The following is a 19,240-nucleotide window of genomic DNA, read 5'->3' on the forward strand; positions in this document are numbered from 1 at the left end:
GATCAAAACAGACCCACCCAGGTCAGGTGGTAAAAAAACAACAATAAAAACCTTACCCTCCACCACCAAGTTCTAAAGAACTTATGTCTCCATTGATAAAATATGAATTTTCTCCACTCCACTTAAAGACCTTGGGGTAGGAACACAAAACAGAGCACAGTCATTAATCTGGAGAAGGAGCAAAGAGGCAATATTAAATAACATCTCTATGTAAAAGGGAACCACCTCACTGACTGAGGAAGCTCCTGATGGCAAGACCTGGCCCACACCAGAATGATATCTCCAAAGGCATTATGAAGTAGGAAAGACCTTTCAGGCACATGTTGGCTCTGACCTGCAACTCCTCCTTGGAACCCAGACTGAGCAACTCCAGGTCAGGGATCCTAGGCAGTTTCTGTGTTACAGTCATGAAGGACTGACCCAGGCTGGAGAGAGTCCAGATGAGGGTATAGGTCAGGGGGCTGCCCCAACACCCACCCCTGCCCCGCTGCTGACATTGTGACACTGGGAAGTGGGATATTTCTCCAATCTAGGTACCTTGAAATTAGGGCTAAATGTGTAGAGAAAAGTTTCTCCTGTGCCATAATAGTGGTCACTGAACTTGAAAGGATGAGTTGCATATGCTCCAAAAATCTGCCAAAAGAAAACAGAAATGTTATCTATGTTCAAAGCCTAAACCTCTTAAACAAAGACTTTATGAAATATTTTTGACACATTCTTGTTCTGAGACCTTGTTATTCCTCTTTCAGCAAAGATTATTACTAAATTGAAGCTCTTAAATAAAACAGACCACTAACAAAAGAATAAACAAAATATCCCCAGCTCTAATTGGAACCCAAGTGGCCAGGCTTCCTGGTGCATGAAAAATCCATCAGATGAAGCTCAGGGAACTTATTTGTCAAAAGCCAACAATTTGTTCCAATTTTAAAAGACTTCCAAAGCCCACTATGGAGACAAATTTGCCTTAGTGAAAACAGATGACATACTGGGAACATTAAACAGCAAGATGCATCTTGGACACGGAAATAAGTGCTTGGGACAACAGAGTCACCTCTTGGATGTGTTCTGTAAATAGAATCACAGCCAGGCACTTCCCCAAGAAAATGAACTTTCCTTCCTATTGATTTCTAACAATGAGTTTTAATATGCTTATTAAAACTATATCCTTAATATAGACTGATTCAATATATCTTAGCTCTAAATGACTTTAAAAAAAATGACAACTCCATAATACTATGGTCTTGAAAGGTGATTTAGATGTGTTTAGATCAATGATTCTTTTACTTTTTCTTGTTGAGGGGTAGAAAGAGAGCCAAGTTACATTGAGAGCAGCGTTTTCAGAATGTGTACATCCACTGCCCCTGCATTCTATCCTTCTGTTCAGATCCTGATCCGCACTGGCAGGGGTGAGAACATTTTGAAAATGTCCCTAGGTGATTCAGATATACCTTGTCCACATTATTTAAAATGAAGGTTATCTGAAAAATGTCTTATCATTTTTCATAAAGTATTTTAATTGGATGACAACCTCTATGCTCTCTTCCTCACCAATTACACTCAGTTTCTGACTACCTGCAACACTACCACTAAATATTAGGTAGAGCAGAAGCCTAGAAACTTTTTTAAACCAATATTCTTCATACTTCCTAGTACCAAACCTTTCCCTAGAGCTGCCAAGAACAAAGAAGCACAAAATAGTAACATCTTTTCCCCTTTTTCTGGTGGTTTTTCAGTAAAAGAACTAAACTCAACTGAGATAGGTATTTTTAAAAGCATGGTATTAAAAGATGACAAAAGGGGCAATGGTTGTCAGTGGAAGAAAGTGGGTCCCTCTCTGATTAATCAATAGGAAAAGTCATACTTAACTCTCACCCTCTACAGAATTCTAAATAATTATTTTCTTCCTTAGCTAAAAACTTTCTTAATGATCATGGAAATCCATTTAAGGAATAGGGACTGAATGACATTAATGAATTACTGTTAATTTTGCTAGGTTTATAGCATTGTAATTATGTAAGAAAATGTCTGTTTTCTTTTTTCCTTTTTCTATTAATTAATTTAGAAAGAAATTATATGAAACAATAAATATTTAATAATGGTATTACTGTTTAGCCTATACCATATAAAATGTAGTATATTTAGTAATAACAGAACAAAAGAATCCACAGGAACAGATGAAGAATCATCAGAAATGATAAAAAGAAGGTTAACATAAGAAAACATATAAATGTGTATCTGCTCTCCTTTCCTCTCTCAACTCCTTTAGTAGATATACAAAGTTATATAAAATAGTAATCAATTTAATCATTGGGTTTGTAATACATGTAGAGGTAATATGTATAATAGTACTATAAACAGTAGAAAGATGTTATAGTGGAATAGGAGAATATAAAGGGTAATATTTCCATACCTCACTGGAATGAAGTTGGTAATCTGGCTCTACTAATTACCTGATGGTTACTCTAATGTTTTCAACAGTGCCTGGTGTATCAATTACTCCACAGCCTGATCTGACTAAATTCAGATCCCTTTGCAGGGGTGGTTTCTTAGGCCAGACTAGGAAGTTCATCCTGACTCCAGGAAGGCTTTCCTTGGTTGTCTCTTTTCCTGGTTCTTGCTGGTAAACTAGATGGTCTAGTTTAGCTTGTGTTGTCATGGCTACGAGCTTCCTTGTAAATGTTTACTACAAAAATTCTCATTGTTTAGATTCTAGAGTGCCCTTTGGCTTGAAATCTCCCATACTTGTCTACATAAAGTCAGTTCCTTAGGGAAGAGTTTCAGAGCCCTATGATGTGACATACTGCATGCCTCTTCCCTTGGGAACAATCTCTAAACCATCGCTCCTGATAGTGGCAGCAGCCTCTGGTCTTGGCTTGCCTCACCTGGTGTGGAACTTCAGCCTTCTCAGTGGGGACTGAGTGGAGGAAGAAGGTCTATCTCCAGGCCACAGTTTCCTGGATTTTAGCCTCTGAAACACAGATCTTGGGTGGGGGATAAGAAATGCTGGGGACCTGCACCTAGAGATGGGTATACCACGGCCCCTAACTGGCAGCTGTTGGGGGAGAGGGAACCCGACCTTCCTGGCCACACATGCCCAGAGTGGACCCACCATCAGTCTGAGCTGGGAGTTGGAGAGAGAGGGGGTCGTGCCTCAAGTGCAACAGAATCTCACTATTATTACTGAGATTTATTAGATTTTCTTGACTGAATCTTTCTTCACTTGCTATATGCCCTTAGGACAATTTCCAGAGCCTTTAAGTGATGGTTGTTTTTATAATTTCCACCAGCTATGGTTCTTTCACTGGGGATTGAATCTGCAGAGCTGCTCATTGATGCTAATCTACATATATAATATTTTTATTAGAATTTCATCTAATCCAGAATTAATTTCATATAATATTCAGATAAATGTATAGGTGTTATTCTGTCATGTTCTTAAACACAGCAAAGCCACATTCTCCTCTTGGGGATAGACAGGGTAGGAAAGCAGAGTTAGTGTCCCAGTGTCCTTAAACAACAGGGTACATGATTCAGTAAGACTCCACCCCCTGACAAACAGTGTAACCTTCAGTTGTAGGCCCCCTTTACACATCTGCTGACAGGAAGCTTGTGGAAACTGCTTCATCAACATCTTCTCTGTGTGGACCATCACATTCCCTAACAAGTTTGACATCTTTGGCAAATAAATAGGAGAACTAATCCATACTTAGGGCAAGGGTTTGTATGTACGGTCTATGACAATCTTACCATACCTCATCCAAAACATAGCACCCAACTTTTGAAACATTTCACTAATAAGTAATTCCATTTTAAACCATTTATTTTAATATTTTATATTGATTCTACCCACTATTCAGCTTGGTTCATTATTAAATGTCATCAATCAGGAAATAATAATAGTAACCAATGATAACAGCTAAACTCCTCCCTGTAACTCTTAAGGTATAATAATACTGCAATAAAATCACAAAGATCACCATTGAGAAAGAGTATCCTCAGTATCCCCATCTCTCCCCTAATTTGTGATCCCGTAAAGTGATCCCACTTATACGGCTTATTTTGAGGTGGGCATGTTGTCAATATAAAAATTCTGCACTTCCCAGCAAGCTCTCAATGCCTAACAGTGCCCAGCAAATAAGAGGCACTCATTAGACACTTGCTGAATGGACAAATAAACAAACAAATGGCTGTTGAGTAAAACCTTCTTCAATGCCCAAAAGTAGGAAAGGATGTCCTCCACACTTTAAAATCTTAGAGGAATTTCTTCTCAATATAACACAGATCAAAGAGAAATATATGAAGAACAGACTTGAATGATGCCTTTCTTTTGTGATGTAAGAGTCTGACTGGGTAGTGCCTGGAAGAAACCTAGACGGATTCTACTCATAGTCCAAGCTGATTTGAGGGAAGAAGTAACAGTGTGGGGTAGATAGGGGTAGTATCTAGATTTCAGCAGTGCCTCCAAGAAAGACCAACTATAACACAGATGAAAGTGCAGTCAGGAATAGTGCAGTACATTCTCTGCTGTTTCTTAACAACTGGGTCCCTTCGGGCACAGCACATCATGGCTTTGACTGTTTTGCATCACTCACGGCCACCATGCAGGCAAGCATGTGAGCAGCACTTCAGCTACCTGGTGAAGTTCTGGTATGGCACCGGAACTTACTTCTGCCACTATCTCCAAATCCAGATTTGACTTTTCCCCAACTTTTGCATCTTTAGGCTGTAGGATATCATTATACTTTCCTAGTGGATAGTGAACATGGGAAAAAAATTCTTAGAAAACGATGTATTTGTAAATATGCTCCATTTTGTTTTTAGAGATGATTCTGAAATATGTAAAAGTGAATGACAGGCCGGAAGCGGTGGCTCACACCTGTAATCCTAGCATTCTGGGAGGCCAAGGCGGGCAGATTGCTCGAGGTCAGGAGTTTGAAACCAGCCTGAACAAGAGCGAGACCCCCCTCTCTACTATAAATAGAAAGAAACTAATTGGCCAACTAATATATATAGAAAAAATTAGCTGGGCATGGTGATGCATGCCAGTAGTCCCAGCTTCTTGGGAGGCTGAGGCAGTAGGATCGCTTGAGACCAGGAGTTTGAGGTTGCTGTGAGCTAGGCTGATGCCACGGCACTCACTCTAGCCTAGGCAACAAAGCGAGACTCTGTCTCCAAAAAAAAGTGAATGACATAAGGGTTCGAATTTACTTCAAAATATTTTAGCAAAGATAAAAAAAAAAAAAAAAGACACATGAAGCAAATGTTGTAAAAATCCTACTAACTGTGGAGTCTGGGTTATAGTTCATTGTACTAGTTTCTTTCCTGCTTGGTAGGTTTGAAAAATCATTAAAAAATGTTCTTAATGAGAGAAACAGGTCTCACCTGATTATCCATATCTTTGATGACCAATAAGACAGGACTGTCTAGTGATGCCGATTTCCGATAGAGAGTTTTCAAGCTGGTCCCGTGCTCTAAAGTGCTATAGGCCAGTCTCCATGGATACCCTTGCACCCTTGCTGGAAGGCGCCGGGCCAGCTATGAATCCAAAGAAGGAGATGTAAATAGACGGTTCAGGCACAAAACACTCATGAATGTGTGGCATAAAACAAGCACCTGTGGCTCAAACTCAAAATCATATATTTGCCTATTATTCCTCTTTACTGTGGGGCAAACATTTGCCACTATAAACCAAGAAAGAGAAAGGAAAATCATTGCTTGCTAGTGTTCACCTTGGCAGGGCCCAGAGTATGTTTCCCCACTTGGGGACCTAACTGTGGGGTCCCTATGCCACTATACATTTGGAGACACTGATCAAGCTAGACAGAGTGCTATTAACTAGACATATGCTCTTCCTTTCCACTTCAACTTGACTTTCACCAATCAGTTCCTATTTCTCCAATTGTTCTTTCTCAATCCTTATAGGCTCAGAGCAGCTACTGACAAACGCAGCTTCCCACAGAAATGAGAGCAAGAAAACACTAGTATTTTATGCTAGAAGTCAGATGTAGTCTGTCCTCATAACACCTGTATCCTTCACCTACATCAATGTTCAGCTTAAACATGGCTGCCCTAAACACTAATAACATGTGTCTCTTCAAAAATATTACTGAAGGATGCTATGAAGCACTAAGTCTTCAGAGTGTGTAAAATCAGCTCTAGTGTCAGCGTGAGGCCCGTCTCTATAACTGCTTGGTCAAGTCTCTGGGCTTTCTTGGGCCTTCACCGGCTCATTTGTAAGCTGAGGGAGCTGAACTTCAAGATTCTTTAAAGTCTCTGAAATTCAGGTTTCTAAGCTAACTGATGAGAGAAATGCAAAAGATTCCTTAATAAGTTTCAAATATAAACACATTATAACAGTATTTCACAATATTCAAGTAACAGATTTTCAGAAAATATAAAGCCAATTATAGAAAAAGGAAAATTCTTCCTAGAGAAAGATATTTTTCATAAAGCAGTAAGATGTATTTGCTTGGTTACTTTTATTGAGCCCTGTAAATGACAGCCATTGGAACTCTGCAATAATCTCTAGGATAAATTTGGATCCTTTTTAAGTGCATCAGGACTATGACAGGACACTTAAAACAATTTTTTTTTTCAGATAAGAAATGGCTTTCCCTTCAGGTTTGAGACAAGGATGCTAGCACCTGAGCAAGCCCTCACACTCCTAAGAAGGCAGTGGGGAAAGAAATATGCTGTAGCTTCTCAGAAGCAGAGCAGGGGCACCGGCCTCGGGTGAGCTGCTGGCCTTCCGCCTTCCCCCGGTGACTCACTCTTCATCCCCAGTGAGAAAAGCAAATGTAGTCAGGGATGGGAAATACGCTTCCAGGCCTGGAAGATCCCCATCCTCAGTCCGGGAGCGCCCACCTGCTCTATGTGCATGTTCTCCAGCAGTGCGCTGTGCGGCTGCAGGATGGGCAGCACCTCGTCCTCCTCGTCTTCATAGTAGCTGCACGTACTCTTCCTGCGCTTTGCCTCCTCGACGGTGATGATCTGAAATGAGAAGACACACAAGCCAAGAACAATAACATATTTGTTTTTCCTCCAACTGCTAGGAAAAAACTAGCAGGTATGCAACTGCCTGAAAAGGTGGAGCTTTGGTGGCAGGAGTTACTAATAGATGGAACAGGATTTGGGGGAAATGGTTAGTGTTTCAATTTCAGAACAAATGTAGAATTTAAGGCAGTACTGCTAAGGCATTGAATATATACATTAAAGTCATGAGTCTTCCAGTTTTACTACTGCTGCTGATTGCTCCTTCCATGAGAAGGCCCTAAATTATTCACCACTAGCCTACACCTAAATTTGAATTTGTAAGGGACTAATCAGAGACCAATCACTAAGTCTTCTTCAAACAGGGAATTATGGATGAAAAGAATAGTTTTAATAAAGGTTCCTGTTTACTTTCTAGGTCATGCAAACAATTCTGATAGAAATAATGAATGATAACAGCAACCAGGAACAACAATGCAAAGAAACACAAAGCTTTAGTCTAAATTATGACTAAATAATTTACGATTCTTTATGTAAAGTTCAGAAATGATCAAAGTATTCTTCCCTTCTAAAATGAGAAGCCTTATATTACATACATTTATTATTTAATTACAGCCATGCTTATGAACTATTGATATCAAAGTCCCTTTTACCTTAAAATCCATTTTTTGTCAGATTTCACTCTGATGCAGAATAAATCACTGAGTTATTTGAAATTGAAGGAGATATATTAGGCATCTCAGCCTAATCCTTCAAGTAAAGGATTATATTAGACAACTAATCCATCAAAATTCCTGGGCACCAGTATTAATGACTTTTATATTATAGAGAAAAAACATTTAAAACACATTAGTAAAAGTTATCAGATAGTTTACAACTCAATTTCTAAAATGTACAGTGACAGATATTAATACAAAGTACCCCCTACAGTCTGAGCTGGATTTACAGGTAAGAAAATTAAGTGTACAAATGTTACCATCTTTTCTCGAGGAGGGTTTATGTATCAAAGAATTGTAACTATCAGACTCACAAATCCCGCATTACATGTATTAAATAAACTACCATGTTTTTGGCAAACTCTACATTTATCACAAGTACAAAATGAGGCTGTCGAATAAAAAAAAAACCAAATATATGAATTTCTGACTCCAAGGGGAATGGCCCACAATACCATATCCATTTCCACAATGAATAAAATACCTGCTCTGGTTGAAATGTCAGCACAATCCTAGCTTATCAGAACACATTTCAAACCATACTGAGTGGCAGATCACTGAGAATTCACTGGGTTAGCCCTCAGGGACACACTCCAACATACCTTGACAAAAGGCTCTTGCTCAGGTCTGGCACAATAGAAAATCTGGATGTCCAAGGGCAATCTTCGGCTTCTCATTGTGAGCAGTGAGAAGTGTGGCTAGCTCTCTAACGAGGAACAAGTTTTTTCTCTGTCTCCCTCCACACCACGGTTATTTGTGGCAACACTGAGCTACCACTGTTTTTTCAGTATCTATTTCCTGCACGATTGAGTTTCTGTTTCCCTTAGGAGAGGTTCAACATTTCTACAGGAACACACCCAAATTAGGATTGAGAGCAAACACACTTCCTGCCAGGCATAGTTGTGAGACTGTAAAATGACACTTTCACCTTTGAAATGGTGGTTTCCTAACACTACAATAAAACCTCATTATTTTTTTTCCTTTTCCATCTTATACTTTCTTCCTAATTGTACTCCAGCTAACCCAGCTTTTCTTGTCCTGCCTTTTCTGATTTTTTTTTTTCTCCAGCACTTTAAGGCTAAATCTCCATTTTAAATGTTATGTTTCTTAGAATCAGTTTGAATCTCAAAGAAAGGATGAAAAGGAGTCTTTATGGGAGGTAGTTTCCTTATAGTTCAAACAATGGCATTTCACTTCAATACCTTGTCATGTTTATTGAGTGTGAGGGACTTCAAAGAATGGGAGGATAGTTTAAGTGAGGCTGTGAAAGATGTCATCTTAGATGCAGTTTTACAAAATAGCTGGCTAAATAATATTTATCTTTTTACATTTTAGAATTAGTCTTAATGACTAATAAGCAGACTGAATCCTCTTCTACTCCTTGGATCAGATATCAGGGCGTTCTAAAGAAATGTAGATCACCACTAGATCTATTTTCAGTGATCTTTCTGGAACTCTTCCAGATCTGAAGTGGCTTTTCTGTCTTGGAGACTTATAAGGGGATAGGATCAGAGTGCTACTGAGTAGCTCCTCCTGGGAGTTATAAAGAGGACTCTGGCAGATAATTAGAGACCAGTCCCAGGTCAGCCAGAATTGACTCCCAATGCAAACACCTGGCACACACTGGAGCCGAGTGCCCATGAGACAGTGCTCTCTCCTGGCCTGGCTCAGGTTTATTGAGTACTTCCTACATGATGGTGGGAGCCAGGTGTTTTACCAGGCACAGGGACATAGAGCATTCCACAGTCTCCAGGGGGTGGGGAGATAAGTAGAGAGACAATTATAAATAAACGGATGCCATTCCATGTAATACAGAAGCTAAAAGCTGTGGTAGGAGCTCAGAAGAGGTTAGGGTCAGCTGGAGAATTTGGAGGTTGCTTATTCAGAGAGGGTGGTGCTTCAGTTTGAAAGCAGAGTAGGGGGTGGGGTGGGGTGGGGTGTGGGGAGTTGTTCCACGTGGAAGGCACAGAAGGAATACAGAGAAGGGTTCTAGGTTTACTGCTGCTGGGGACTAAAAAGCAAGGGAAGCAGATAAGGGTGAGGTAGATGAGGCTGGGGAGGGGGAAAGAGTAGAGAAAATGAAGAAACTGACACCACACGAGGTCTTAGAACTTGTTCTATAGGTCAGTGTTTCTAAAACGTGGATGCTCTTCAAAATCATCTAGAAGCTTTAAAAAAATAGAGATTCCAACATTCCTCCTCAAGATCTATTGAATTAAATGTCTCCAGTGATAAGGGTCTAGGATTCAGTTTTTTAAAAATCTCAGGTGGTTAGTCTAATGATTGGCCAGGTAGGTGACAATTGATATAGGTAACGAGGGGCCACTGAGGATTGTAAGTAAGGAGTGTATGAGCATGCTTGTGTATTTTTGTTTTTTATTTAAGATATGGTGTCCCACTCTGTCGCCCCAAGGAGAGTATAGTGGCATGATCATAGCTCACTGCAGCCTCAAATGCCTGGGGTAAACCAATTCTCTTGCCCCAGCCTTCCAAGTAGCTGGGACTATAGGTATGCACCACCACACCTGGCAAATTTTTCTTATTTTTAGTAGAGACAGCATCTTGCTATGTCACCCAGCCTGGTTTTGAACTCCTGGCCTCAAGTGATCCTCCTGCCTTGGCCTCCTAGAGTGCTGAGATTACAGGAGTAAGCCACATCTGGTCTGCTTGTATTATTTTAATGATAGCACAGTCCACATAAAAGCCCTTTCAACATAATGAAGAAAATATTAGAAATCATTAAATATGTTATAAAAAAACTATTAAAAATATCTATCACACATCAAAAAATCAACTGTATATTGAGTTTAAATAGATACTGCAGGGCCACTTATACATAAAAGCACTATAAGACAAAAACATAAATAAAAAACATGAGCAAAATTAAAACACAAATAGCAAACTAGGAAAAAAATCTGTCAAAAATACAAAAGACAAAGAATTAGTATCCTTAATCATAAAGAGCTCAAAGAGTGTAATGAAACTATTAAGACTCCATTAGGAAAATGGGCAAACAAAATGAGTGGATATCACAAAGAATAAACACAAAAAGTTAATATGTATTTATATTCACTCTATCCTCAATAGTAATCAAAAAGATAAAATTAAAGTATATCATTTCTCAGCTTCCAAATTAGCAAACATTTTTAGAAAGAAACAACAGCAATAATATTTTCTCTTGGTAGAAGCTCAGAAGTACATTCTTCACATTGCTGGCAAGTTAACCTGGCATTATATAAAAAATTAAAAGCCTTAAAAAATTAGTACCAGATAATTTCACTTCCAGGAAACTAAGGGACAAGGGGTATATAGATCATTCTCATCCTTGTGAAAAGCCTGAACCAATGCATTGATTCCTTGAAGTGGAGAGCTGTTAAATAAATTATAATGGAGATCAAAAATACCATGCAATTTAAATTGAGGCTCTTAAAAATCTTTAATAACATGTCAGATGAGAAAAGTCAGATACAAAACTATAGTTAGAGAATAACCTCATTTTGCAAAAATGAAAAGCAAGACTCACTCCCCCCCACCTAGACAATACCCTAAAACAAAATAGAAAAAAAAAAAAAAGACTTGAAGTATACAAAAGTTTTAAGCATTGTTAGATATTATTTTTAAATTTTCTGCATTGTACTTTTCTAGCATTTCCAAATTTCCTATAGTACATAGGTATTACTTTTATAAAATGAGAAAATAAAGCTTATTTAAGGATCTTGCCTATGGGAGGACAAACTAGTGGCTATGTGGGGACTAGAGATACCCTTGGGATCCAGGGGGAGGCTGCAGGAAGCCTGCCTAGGGCAGTGGAGGGGAGGGGGGCAGAGGCCCCCACCCCACTTAAGATCAGAATCAACAATATTCTGGGCCGGTGGGAGGGGGGAGGAGGGGATGGATGTACACTTACGAAATGAGTATGATATGCACCACCTGGGGGATGGATGCACTAGAAGCTCTGACTGGGGGATGTGAGGTGTGGCAAAGGCAATATATGTATCCTTAACAATATTTGTACCCCCCATAATATGATGAAATAAAAAAAAAAAGATTCTGACTGACTAGACACAATGAAGGAGAAGAATCTGGGTTGTTATCTAGGTTTCTGGCTTGGGCACCATTGATAAAGATTGGGATACATGAGGACAAGCATGTTTGGAGGAAAGATGATAAATTCTTTTGGACGTGCTGAAGCTCAGACGCCTGTTAGGTACAAGATTTCCTAGCTCACCCCCAGAGGAAGAGTGATGCTGTGATGGTGGACTGGCTTTCTGATAAGGCTAGTGAGCAGAGCTTCCTCCTGAATAGGAGGGAGGTTGGCCAGCATTCTCCTCATTGCACCTTTGGACTCTTGTCCTCCACGTTGACAGAAAGTGGCCATGAGGTGGCTGGACAGTGTAGTCACCTCTCTCCAGCTATCTTTTCTTCCCACATGTCATGAGCATTGGCCAGAGCACTGGAAGCTTGGGACAGGCCAACTCATTGCTTCCTCCTTCACCATCTCTTCTCCTCCTCTTCCACTAAAGGTCTAGAGACTATTTTCCAGAAGAATTTGACTTCTCATCCTTAGCATTTGGCCTGAGAAGGAGTGGGGCAGCTTGCCCAACTCACTCTCCCACCTCTAGATCCTGAGCAGACCTTTCTCGCTCTATACACCCCTTTTGCTCCTTTTTTTCTGGTGTTGGTATATATGGCCTCTTCTCCCACTAGAGTTGTCAAGAGCCAAGACACAAGTCTAAGATGCATGGAAAGAGCAGAACAGGCCTTAAGAGAAATGCTCCGGCTCAAGATATTCAGAGGCCTATCTGGTCAACAAAAGATTACACCCCACATTGGTCTAAACCTTCTTTCTGGAACTCTCTATTGGGGTGAAAGGCCACAGCCTCAGTGAGAAAATGCAGCTTTTCTGGTTTTGCTTCTTCTGTGCCCATATTTCATGGGGACCACTTGGGCAGGGATGATTAGGATAGGATGTGATATTCCTGTGTCCTCTGGCTGGAACCCCAATGTCACACTATCTTTGCCGCACGGAGACTTCCAGCAGGGCATGTGGGGCATCTGTGAGCTCTAGAGGAGCAGCTCGGGAAAATGACGTATGTGGCAGAGGCAGGTGTGGGGGTCAGCAGCATGAACCACAAGAGATGAAACGCTCACCTAAGGAAGATGCAATAAACAGGAAGAGAAGAGAGCCCAGGACAGACTCCTAGGGAGCACCACAAGAAAAGGGACAAGCTAAGTAGATTCAAAAAGACTGGCCAGGGACAAGAGAAAAAGAGACCAAAGAAATTGATATAAAAAAGCTAAGAGAGGGAACTCAAATAGGCAGGATTAAATATCTTCAAACAAAGGTCTCAAGCAAGGTGCTCATGCACTGTGGGGAGACCAGCACGTAAGCAAACGCTGGGCAACTTACTGCAGAACTATGAACAAGCAGCTACTGAGGACAGGAGAATTAAGTTGGCCCGAAGGCATCGCAGAACTGACAAATGAGCCGGACCCTTGAAGAATGATAGGAATTTGCCAGGGCAAGGTCTGTGCCTGCTCGGGCACACATTCAGGTCGGGAGAGAGACAATGAGAAAGCACGAAGTGAAAGGACTGGCATTCCAAAGAGATCAGACATAAGGCCTTGCTGCCCCTGCTTGCTTGCTCTAGTCTGGCCAGGCTCCAGCCCTGGAAGAATCTGACTGATGCATCAATACCAGGCTGGGAGCACTGCTGGAGAAAAATCACCCCACTCTGCAGCCTGGTGCCACAGTAAGTGGATAGGGTCAGACCTCAAGGGGACCTTCAGCACCAGGCAGCCATCCTACTATAGTTCCTCACTTAGCATTTTTCCTAGTATCCACAGTTGCTATTTCACACCCTCTCCTCTTTCCTCTAATGCCCCCTTCAACTTCTAGGAGTTGCATCTTCCTTCCACTTCAGAGAAAACAGAAATCATCAGATGAGTATGCTACAACTCAGTGCTAGGATTACCAGCACTGCATCTACATCCTATTTGCACATATCCTATTCTCCCCTTCTCCTGTCTGATCACAGAAAGTCAATCCTGCCCTGCCCCCCTCATTCCAGGTGGATTATTCCCTATCTTCCACACCTACTCTATCATTCCCTTTGATGTCCTCTAAAATGTTAAAGTTTCTCTCACAAGGGAAAAAACCCTCTCTCAACCTCACTTCTTCTTCCAGCTTACCATATTATCTCATTTTTCTTCTCCAAAACCAAATGGAGTTGTTTGCTCCCATTTACTAGCTCCACTTACTCACCCCCTGCTCATTCTTTGAACCACTGTCATCTAAAATGTGGCCCTGCCACTTTAATGAAACTTCTTTTTGTTAAAGTCACTAGCTACTCCCTTGGTTTTAAACCCAAAAACCACATCTCAGTTCTTATCTTTTGACTCCTCTGCAGCATTAGCTATTTCTGACCAATGATGCCCTTCTTGGAGCATTTTCTTCCCTTGGCTTCTAAGACATGCCTTTCCTTGCTTCCCTTCTCTGTCCTGCTGCTCCTTCTCAGTCACCTTCATGGGCTCTGCTTTCTTTGTTTGGCCCTTTAATGCTTCAGGGGTCTGGTCTGGGCCATGTTTTCTTCCCAGGGTACATACTCTCCTGGGATGGCCTCATCTACACCCATAATCTCAATTTTGCTAATGATTTCCAAAAAAATATTATCTTCAGATCTTTTTCCAATGCTTTATTTTCAATTGCCTCTTGGACATTCCACAGGCACCTCAAACTCAGGTTAAAATCGGAACACAGAGATTTTTTTACTGAATCTAATCCCCTTGCTATGCTTCTTATCTTAGTGACCAGCAGATATCACGATCACTCCAGATCCCACTAAAAACCATGAGCTCAATCTTTTTTTTATGTTTTTTTTTTTTTTTTTTTTGAGACAGAGTCTCACTTTGTTGCCCAGGCTAGAGTGAGTGCCGTGGCGTTAGCCTAGCTCACAGCAACCTCAAACTCTTGGGCTCAGGCAATCCTTCTGCCTCAGCCTCCCAAGTAGCTGGGACTACAGGCATGCGCCACCATACCCGGCTAATTTTTTCTATATATATTAGTTGGCCAATTAATTTCTTTCTATTTATAGTAGAGACGGGGTCTTGCTCTTGCTCGGGCTGGTTTCGAACTCCTGACCTTGAGCAATCCGCCCGCCTCGGCCTCTCAGAGAGCTAGGATTACAGGCGTGAGCCACCGCGCCCGGCCCATGAGCTCAATCTTGACCCTTTACTCTTCACATCTAATTACTCACAAAGTCCTGTATATTCCACCTTCTATCTATCTTTCAAAGGCACCCAATTATTTCTATCCTTACTGCTATCTTTTAGCATATCTCTGTTGATTACTGCCAGAGTCTCCTCATGGGTCTTTAAGCCTCAAGGGTTGTCCAACTCTAATCTATTCAACATCTGTCAGCCAGACAGAGCTCTCTAAAATGCATGTCTGTGTGTACTTCTCCATGCTCAAAACGGCCTTTCTATTGCCCTTAGGAAGTGGTCGTCCGGTCCTTCATGATCTGCCCTTGCTTACTTCTCCCACTTCATTTCTTACCACCCCCTCAGTCTTGTACTCTATGCTCTAGCCACAGTGAATTTTTATTTGTTTTATTTCAAGAAAATATGAGAGTACAAACATTTCGGTTGCATTTTATAACTCTGCCTCTCCCAAATGTTTGTTAGTTCATCAAATACCCCATGCTATCTCTTTCATTCCGGGGTCACTCCTCTGCACAGACATTCTCTGACCAGACATGTCCCCATGTCCCACTCCGTCCCCAACTACACATACTCCCTCTTCTGATCTCAGCTCAGATCACTCCTTCTGGGAAGCTTCCCTGATCCCCCTGGCTTGGTTCAGGTGAGTGACTACATGTTCCTATTGCACTCGACACTTTACTTACAGTGGCAATTATCTCATTATATTACAATGGTTTATTATATTCCTTGATGTGAAACTCTACTTATCTCACCCATTGTGCTTCTAGCAAGGAAAGGGCTTGGTAAGTGTGCAGAAAAAATTATCAAGTGAGTTTCAGGCCAAGTAAAGGATCTTTAATTTTTTCCAGTAGGTAAAGAAGACCAAGAAACATTTGTTAAACAGGGGTGTGATATGTCTCAACTATCAATATCATGAAGTCAGGGACGATCCTTATTGTGTTTATCACTGTATCCAAGGCACCTGGCTTGGCACTCAGTAGACACTCAAATATTCACTGAATGAACAGTTAAATGAATGAAGTCTTTCTAGAAAGATGACTGGAGCCAAGATAGAGAGGATGTACTAGAATGGGAAGGGTCAATGTTATGAAATCAGTGAGCGAGATGTGGCAAACAAGAGCAAGTAAAGCAGCATCAACGATGAAGGATTACAGAACAGACGTAAGAAACATTCCTGAGAAAGGACTAGAAAAAACTGGGTGCTATTCAGATGAGAAGATAAGGGAAAGAGAACAGTTGATGACACAAACCTTTCTAGTTTGGGTGATGGCGGACTGACACAACCATTAACCAAAATGAAGATGACATTGGGCAAAACAAAACCCTGAGCACAGGAGTGTTGGGTTGGAGATTATCCCTGACCACAGGTGGGATGTGGCAAACTGGAGCGAGTCAAGAGGCATCAACAAGGAAGGATTACAGAACAGATGTAAGAAACATTCCTGGGAAAGGACTAGAAAAAATTGGGGGCTATTCAGATGTGAAGACAAGGGAAAGAGAACAGTTGATGACGCAAACCTTTCTAGTTAGGGTGATAGGGGACTGACGCAACCATTAACCAAAATGAAGATGATATGGGGCAAAACAGGACCCTTAGGACAGGTGTGTTGAGTTGGACATGATCCCTGACCACAGGTGGATGTCCTGAGCTGGTACATGGGTTAAGCATGCAAGAGGGGAAGGAGGCTGAGAAAGCAGAAAAACACTTAAGAATGGTCAGCACTCAGGTGCTCACTGAGGCCTCTAGGAGTGATGGACGAAACAAGAACAGAAATGTGGGGGAGGAAAACATTTAAGAAGGCAAGGGAGAGAAGTAGAAAGAAATGGTCAGAGGAAGTTACGGGAAGCTAGCGCAGAGTGCTATGCAAGCCGAGTGGGTAAGAGTTTTAGAGTTGGGGTGAAGCCAGCTGTGTCAAATGCAGAGGAAATTCACATAGAATAAAGACAGAATTAGGAGGGTCTATGGTGACCTCAGATGGTGATTGCAGTGGTGGCTGGAGAACATACTGAGTTGCAAATGATGAGGACTAAAAGGCAGTTGAGAAATTGGAGACAATGAATACGAACTAGGTTTTTCAAGAAGTTTGATGGTGATAGAAAGGAGGGGAACATGAAAGAACCTGGAAAGAAGTTTCTTCCTTTAAAAAAAATCTTTACCATGACCTGGTAAAAGAGAAGGAGCCAGGCAGGACGGACACAATAATGACTTACAAAAGGACAGCTGTAACTGATAAGAATCAGCCTTAGGCCTGGCGGTGCTCCCGCCTGTAATCCTAGCACTTTGGGAGGCCGAGGTGGAAGGATTGCTTGAGCTCAGGAGTTCGAGACCAGCCTGATCAAGAGCAAGACTCTGTCTCTACTATAAATAAATTAGCCAAACAACTAAAAAAAAAAAGAAAAGAAAAAATTAGCTGAGCATAATGGCCCATGCCTGTAGTCCCAGCTACTCGAGAGGCTGAGGCAGAAGGATTGTTTGAGCCCAGGAGTTTGAGGTTGCTGTGAGCTAGGCTGACTGTCTCAAAAGAAAAAAAACTCAGCCTTAATGAGAGGAAAGATAAACCCCTCTCCTGAGCCAAAAATGATGGGTGCAATAACAGCTAAAGTAAGAAATGCAGAAGGAGGAAGGTGAGGATAATCTTGTCCAGTGGTGGCTTCTTGCAAAATGAAGGAAAAGCCAACCTCTGGGATTCATAGAAGATGAAGTGGGCCATAGAGCATAAGAAGTACAGTAAGAGGTTAGGAAATGGAGGTGAGACTAGAAGTATGTAAAAGGATTATTCAGAAATTGTGTGTATTTGTAAAGCCACCATTCTCCCTGGCGGACAGGTTTTCTCCAGCAATGCTTGGCTGCCTGGTGGCAAGGCAAGTGTGAGGGTGGATTCATCCAGGACAGCAGGCAGGCTAGACGGATGCAGCAGACAGAAGTGGGACTGAGTACTCATGACTCCTGGGGGTAAGGGTGTCCCTAAATTCATTACATCTGTCTAAGCTGGGGAAGAAGAAATACTATGTGGGGTCCAGGAGAGAAGCAGAACAGCCAGGAGTCAAGAAACGAGACACCAGAGAGATCCATGAGGCTGGAGAACAGGCTTAGTGGCAGGGAAGAGAAGCACACATATTTTTCCTTTCCTCATTCTCCAACTTCCCAGTTCTGCAAGCTTATGAGGTAGACAGCCTATCTTAGCCATCATCATATTTCCCGGGCCTTCACCAAAAGGCATACTTGATACAAGCTTGCCTGATTGGATGAAGGGAACTGGGATTTGGCAAATTATAGCCTGTCAGCCAAATCTGGCCCACCATCTGTTTTTGAGCTAAAAAGGTCGTTTCATGTTAAGTCATTGAAAAAAATTTAATAATATTTTGTGACATATAATAACTGTATGAAATAAAATACAACCATGCCCATTTGTTTATGTATTGTCTTTAGTTGCTTTTGCTCTACAATGGCAGTGAGTAGTTGTGATAGCGATTACATTGCCTACAAAGCCAAAAATATTTATTACCTGGCCCTTCACCAAAAACACATGCTGACCTCTGAACTAAGGCAAGGAGCTGTGAGTGAGAATATAGGTGAATCCACCTGGTGTAGTCGGAATGAAGCGTGTGCATGATGGTGGTGGTGTCTTTCTGACACACATAACTAGCTTCAAACACAAGAATATTGCGGGTGCTGGAACTAAGAGCCCCCTTTCTCTGCTCAGGAACTATACATATTTTCATTGATTAACCCTGGAGAGATACTTCAGAACCCTCATACAGTATATATAAGAGAACAGAAAAATTGGAAGCAAAGTACATTCCTACGTTGATAAAACTGGAGTCTCGGGCCGGGTGCGGTGGCTGCACCTTAATTTCACAGGTGCACAAGGACTCTAATTTCTTACCAGCCAGTTACTTGGAATCTGAACACGAGTCCATTTCGACTGCACACTGTACTTTAGGGACTCAACAGCCCCATCTCAAGTGCTCACCTCCCAGCTCTTGGTTGTCGGCTCACTGAAGAAGTTGTCGATCATATTGAGTTCTTCCTTTTCCACCACCACAAAGCCTTGCTCTTTGGCATCTTTCCCATAGACATCGGGAGACCACTGAACAAAGAACGTGTACAAATGATCCACCCTGAAAAACACATTTGTGACAGGTATTAACACCAAGTCCACTTTCCTGACAGACACTAGTAGGAGCGTGGGTACAAAAACCATCTTTCCCCTGCTTGGCAAATCCATTTTGCTAATTGGGAAATTTCACACTGTTAAGATTATCTCTTCAAGTGGCCTTCCAAACTCAGACAAATAAGAGCCAGCAAATCA

The 19,240-nt window shown here is 41.4% G+C and overlaps 1 protein-coding gene across 9 annotated transcripts in view; it reads right to left on the minus strand.

The window, feature by feature from the left end:
- Positions 1–19,240, minus strand: part of NCOA7 (nuclear receptor coactivator 7) — a 141,238-nt gene that overhangs the window by 2,600 nt on the left and 119,398 nt on the right. For 6 of the 9 annotated variants that reach the window (XM_076002988.1, XM_076002986.1, XM_012777504.3 and 3 more), the window contains exons 11-15: positions 18,902–19,049; positions 6,865–6,990; positions 5,383–5,535; positions 538–633; positions 57–130 (exon numbers count right to left, since the gene is read on the minus strand). In XM_076002988.1, coding sequence (XP_075859103.1) covers positions 57–130; positions 538–633; positions 5,383–5,535; positions 6,865–6,990; positions 18,902–19,049 — 597 coding nt within the window. The other 3 variants (XM_076002989.1, XM_012777505.3, XM_076002990.1) reach the window with 3 other exon arrangements.

Source organism: Microcebus murinus, chromosome 5 (genome assembly GCF_040939455.1).
Source record: "Microcebus murinus isolate Inina chromosome 5, M.murinus_Inina_mat1.0, whole genome shotgun sequence".
Taxonomy (NCBI): domain Eukaryota; kingdom Metazoa; phylum Chordata; class Mammalia; order Primates; family Cheirogaleidae; genus Microcebus; species Microcebus murinus.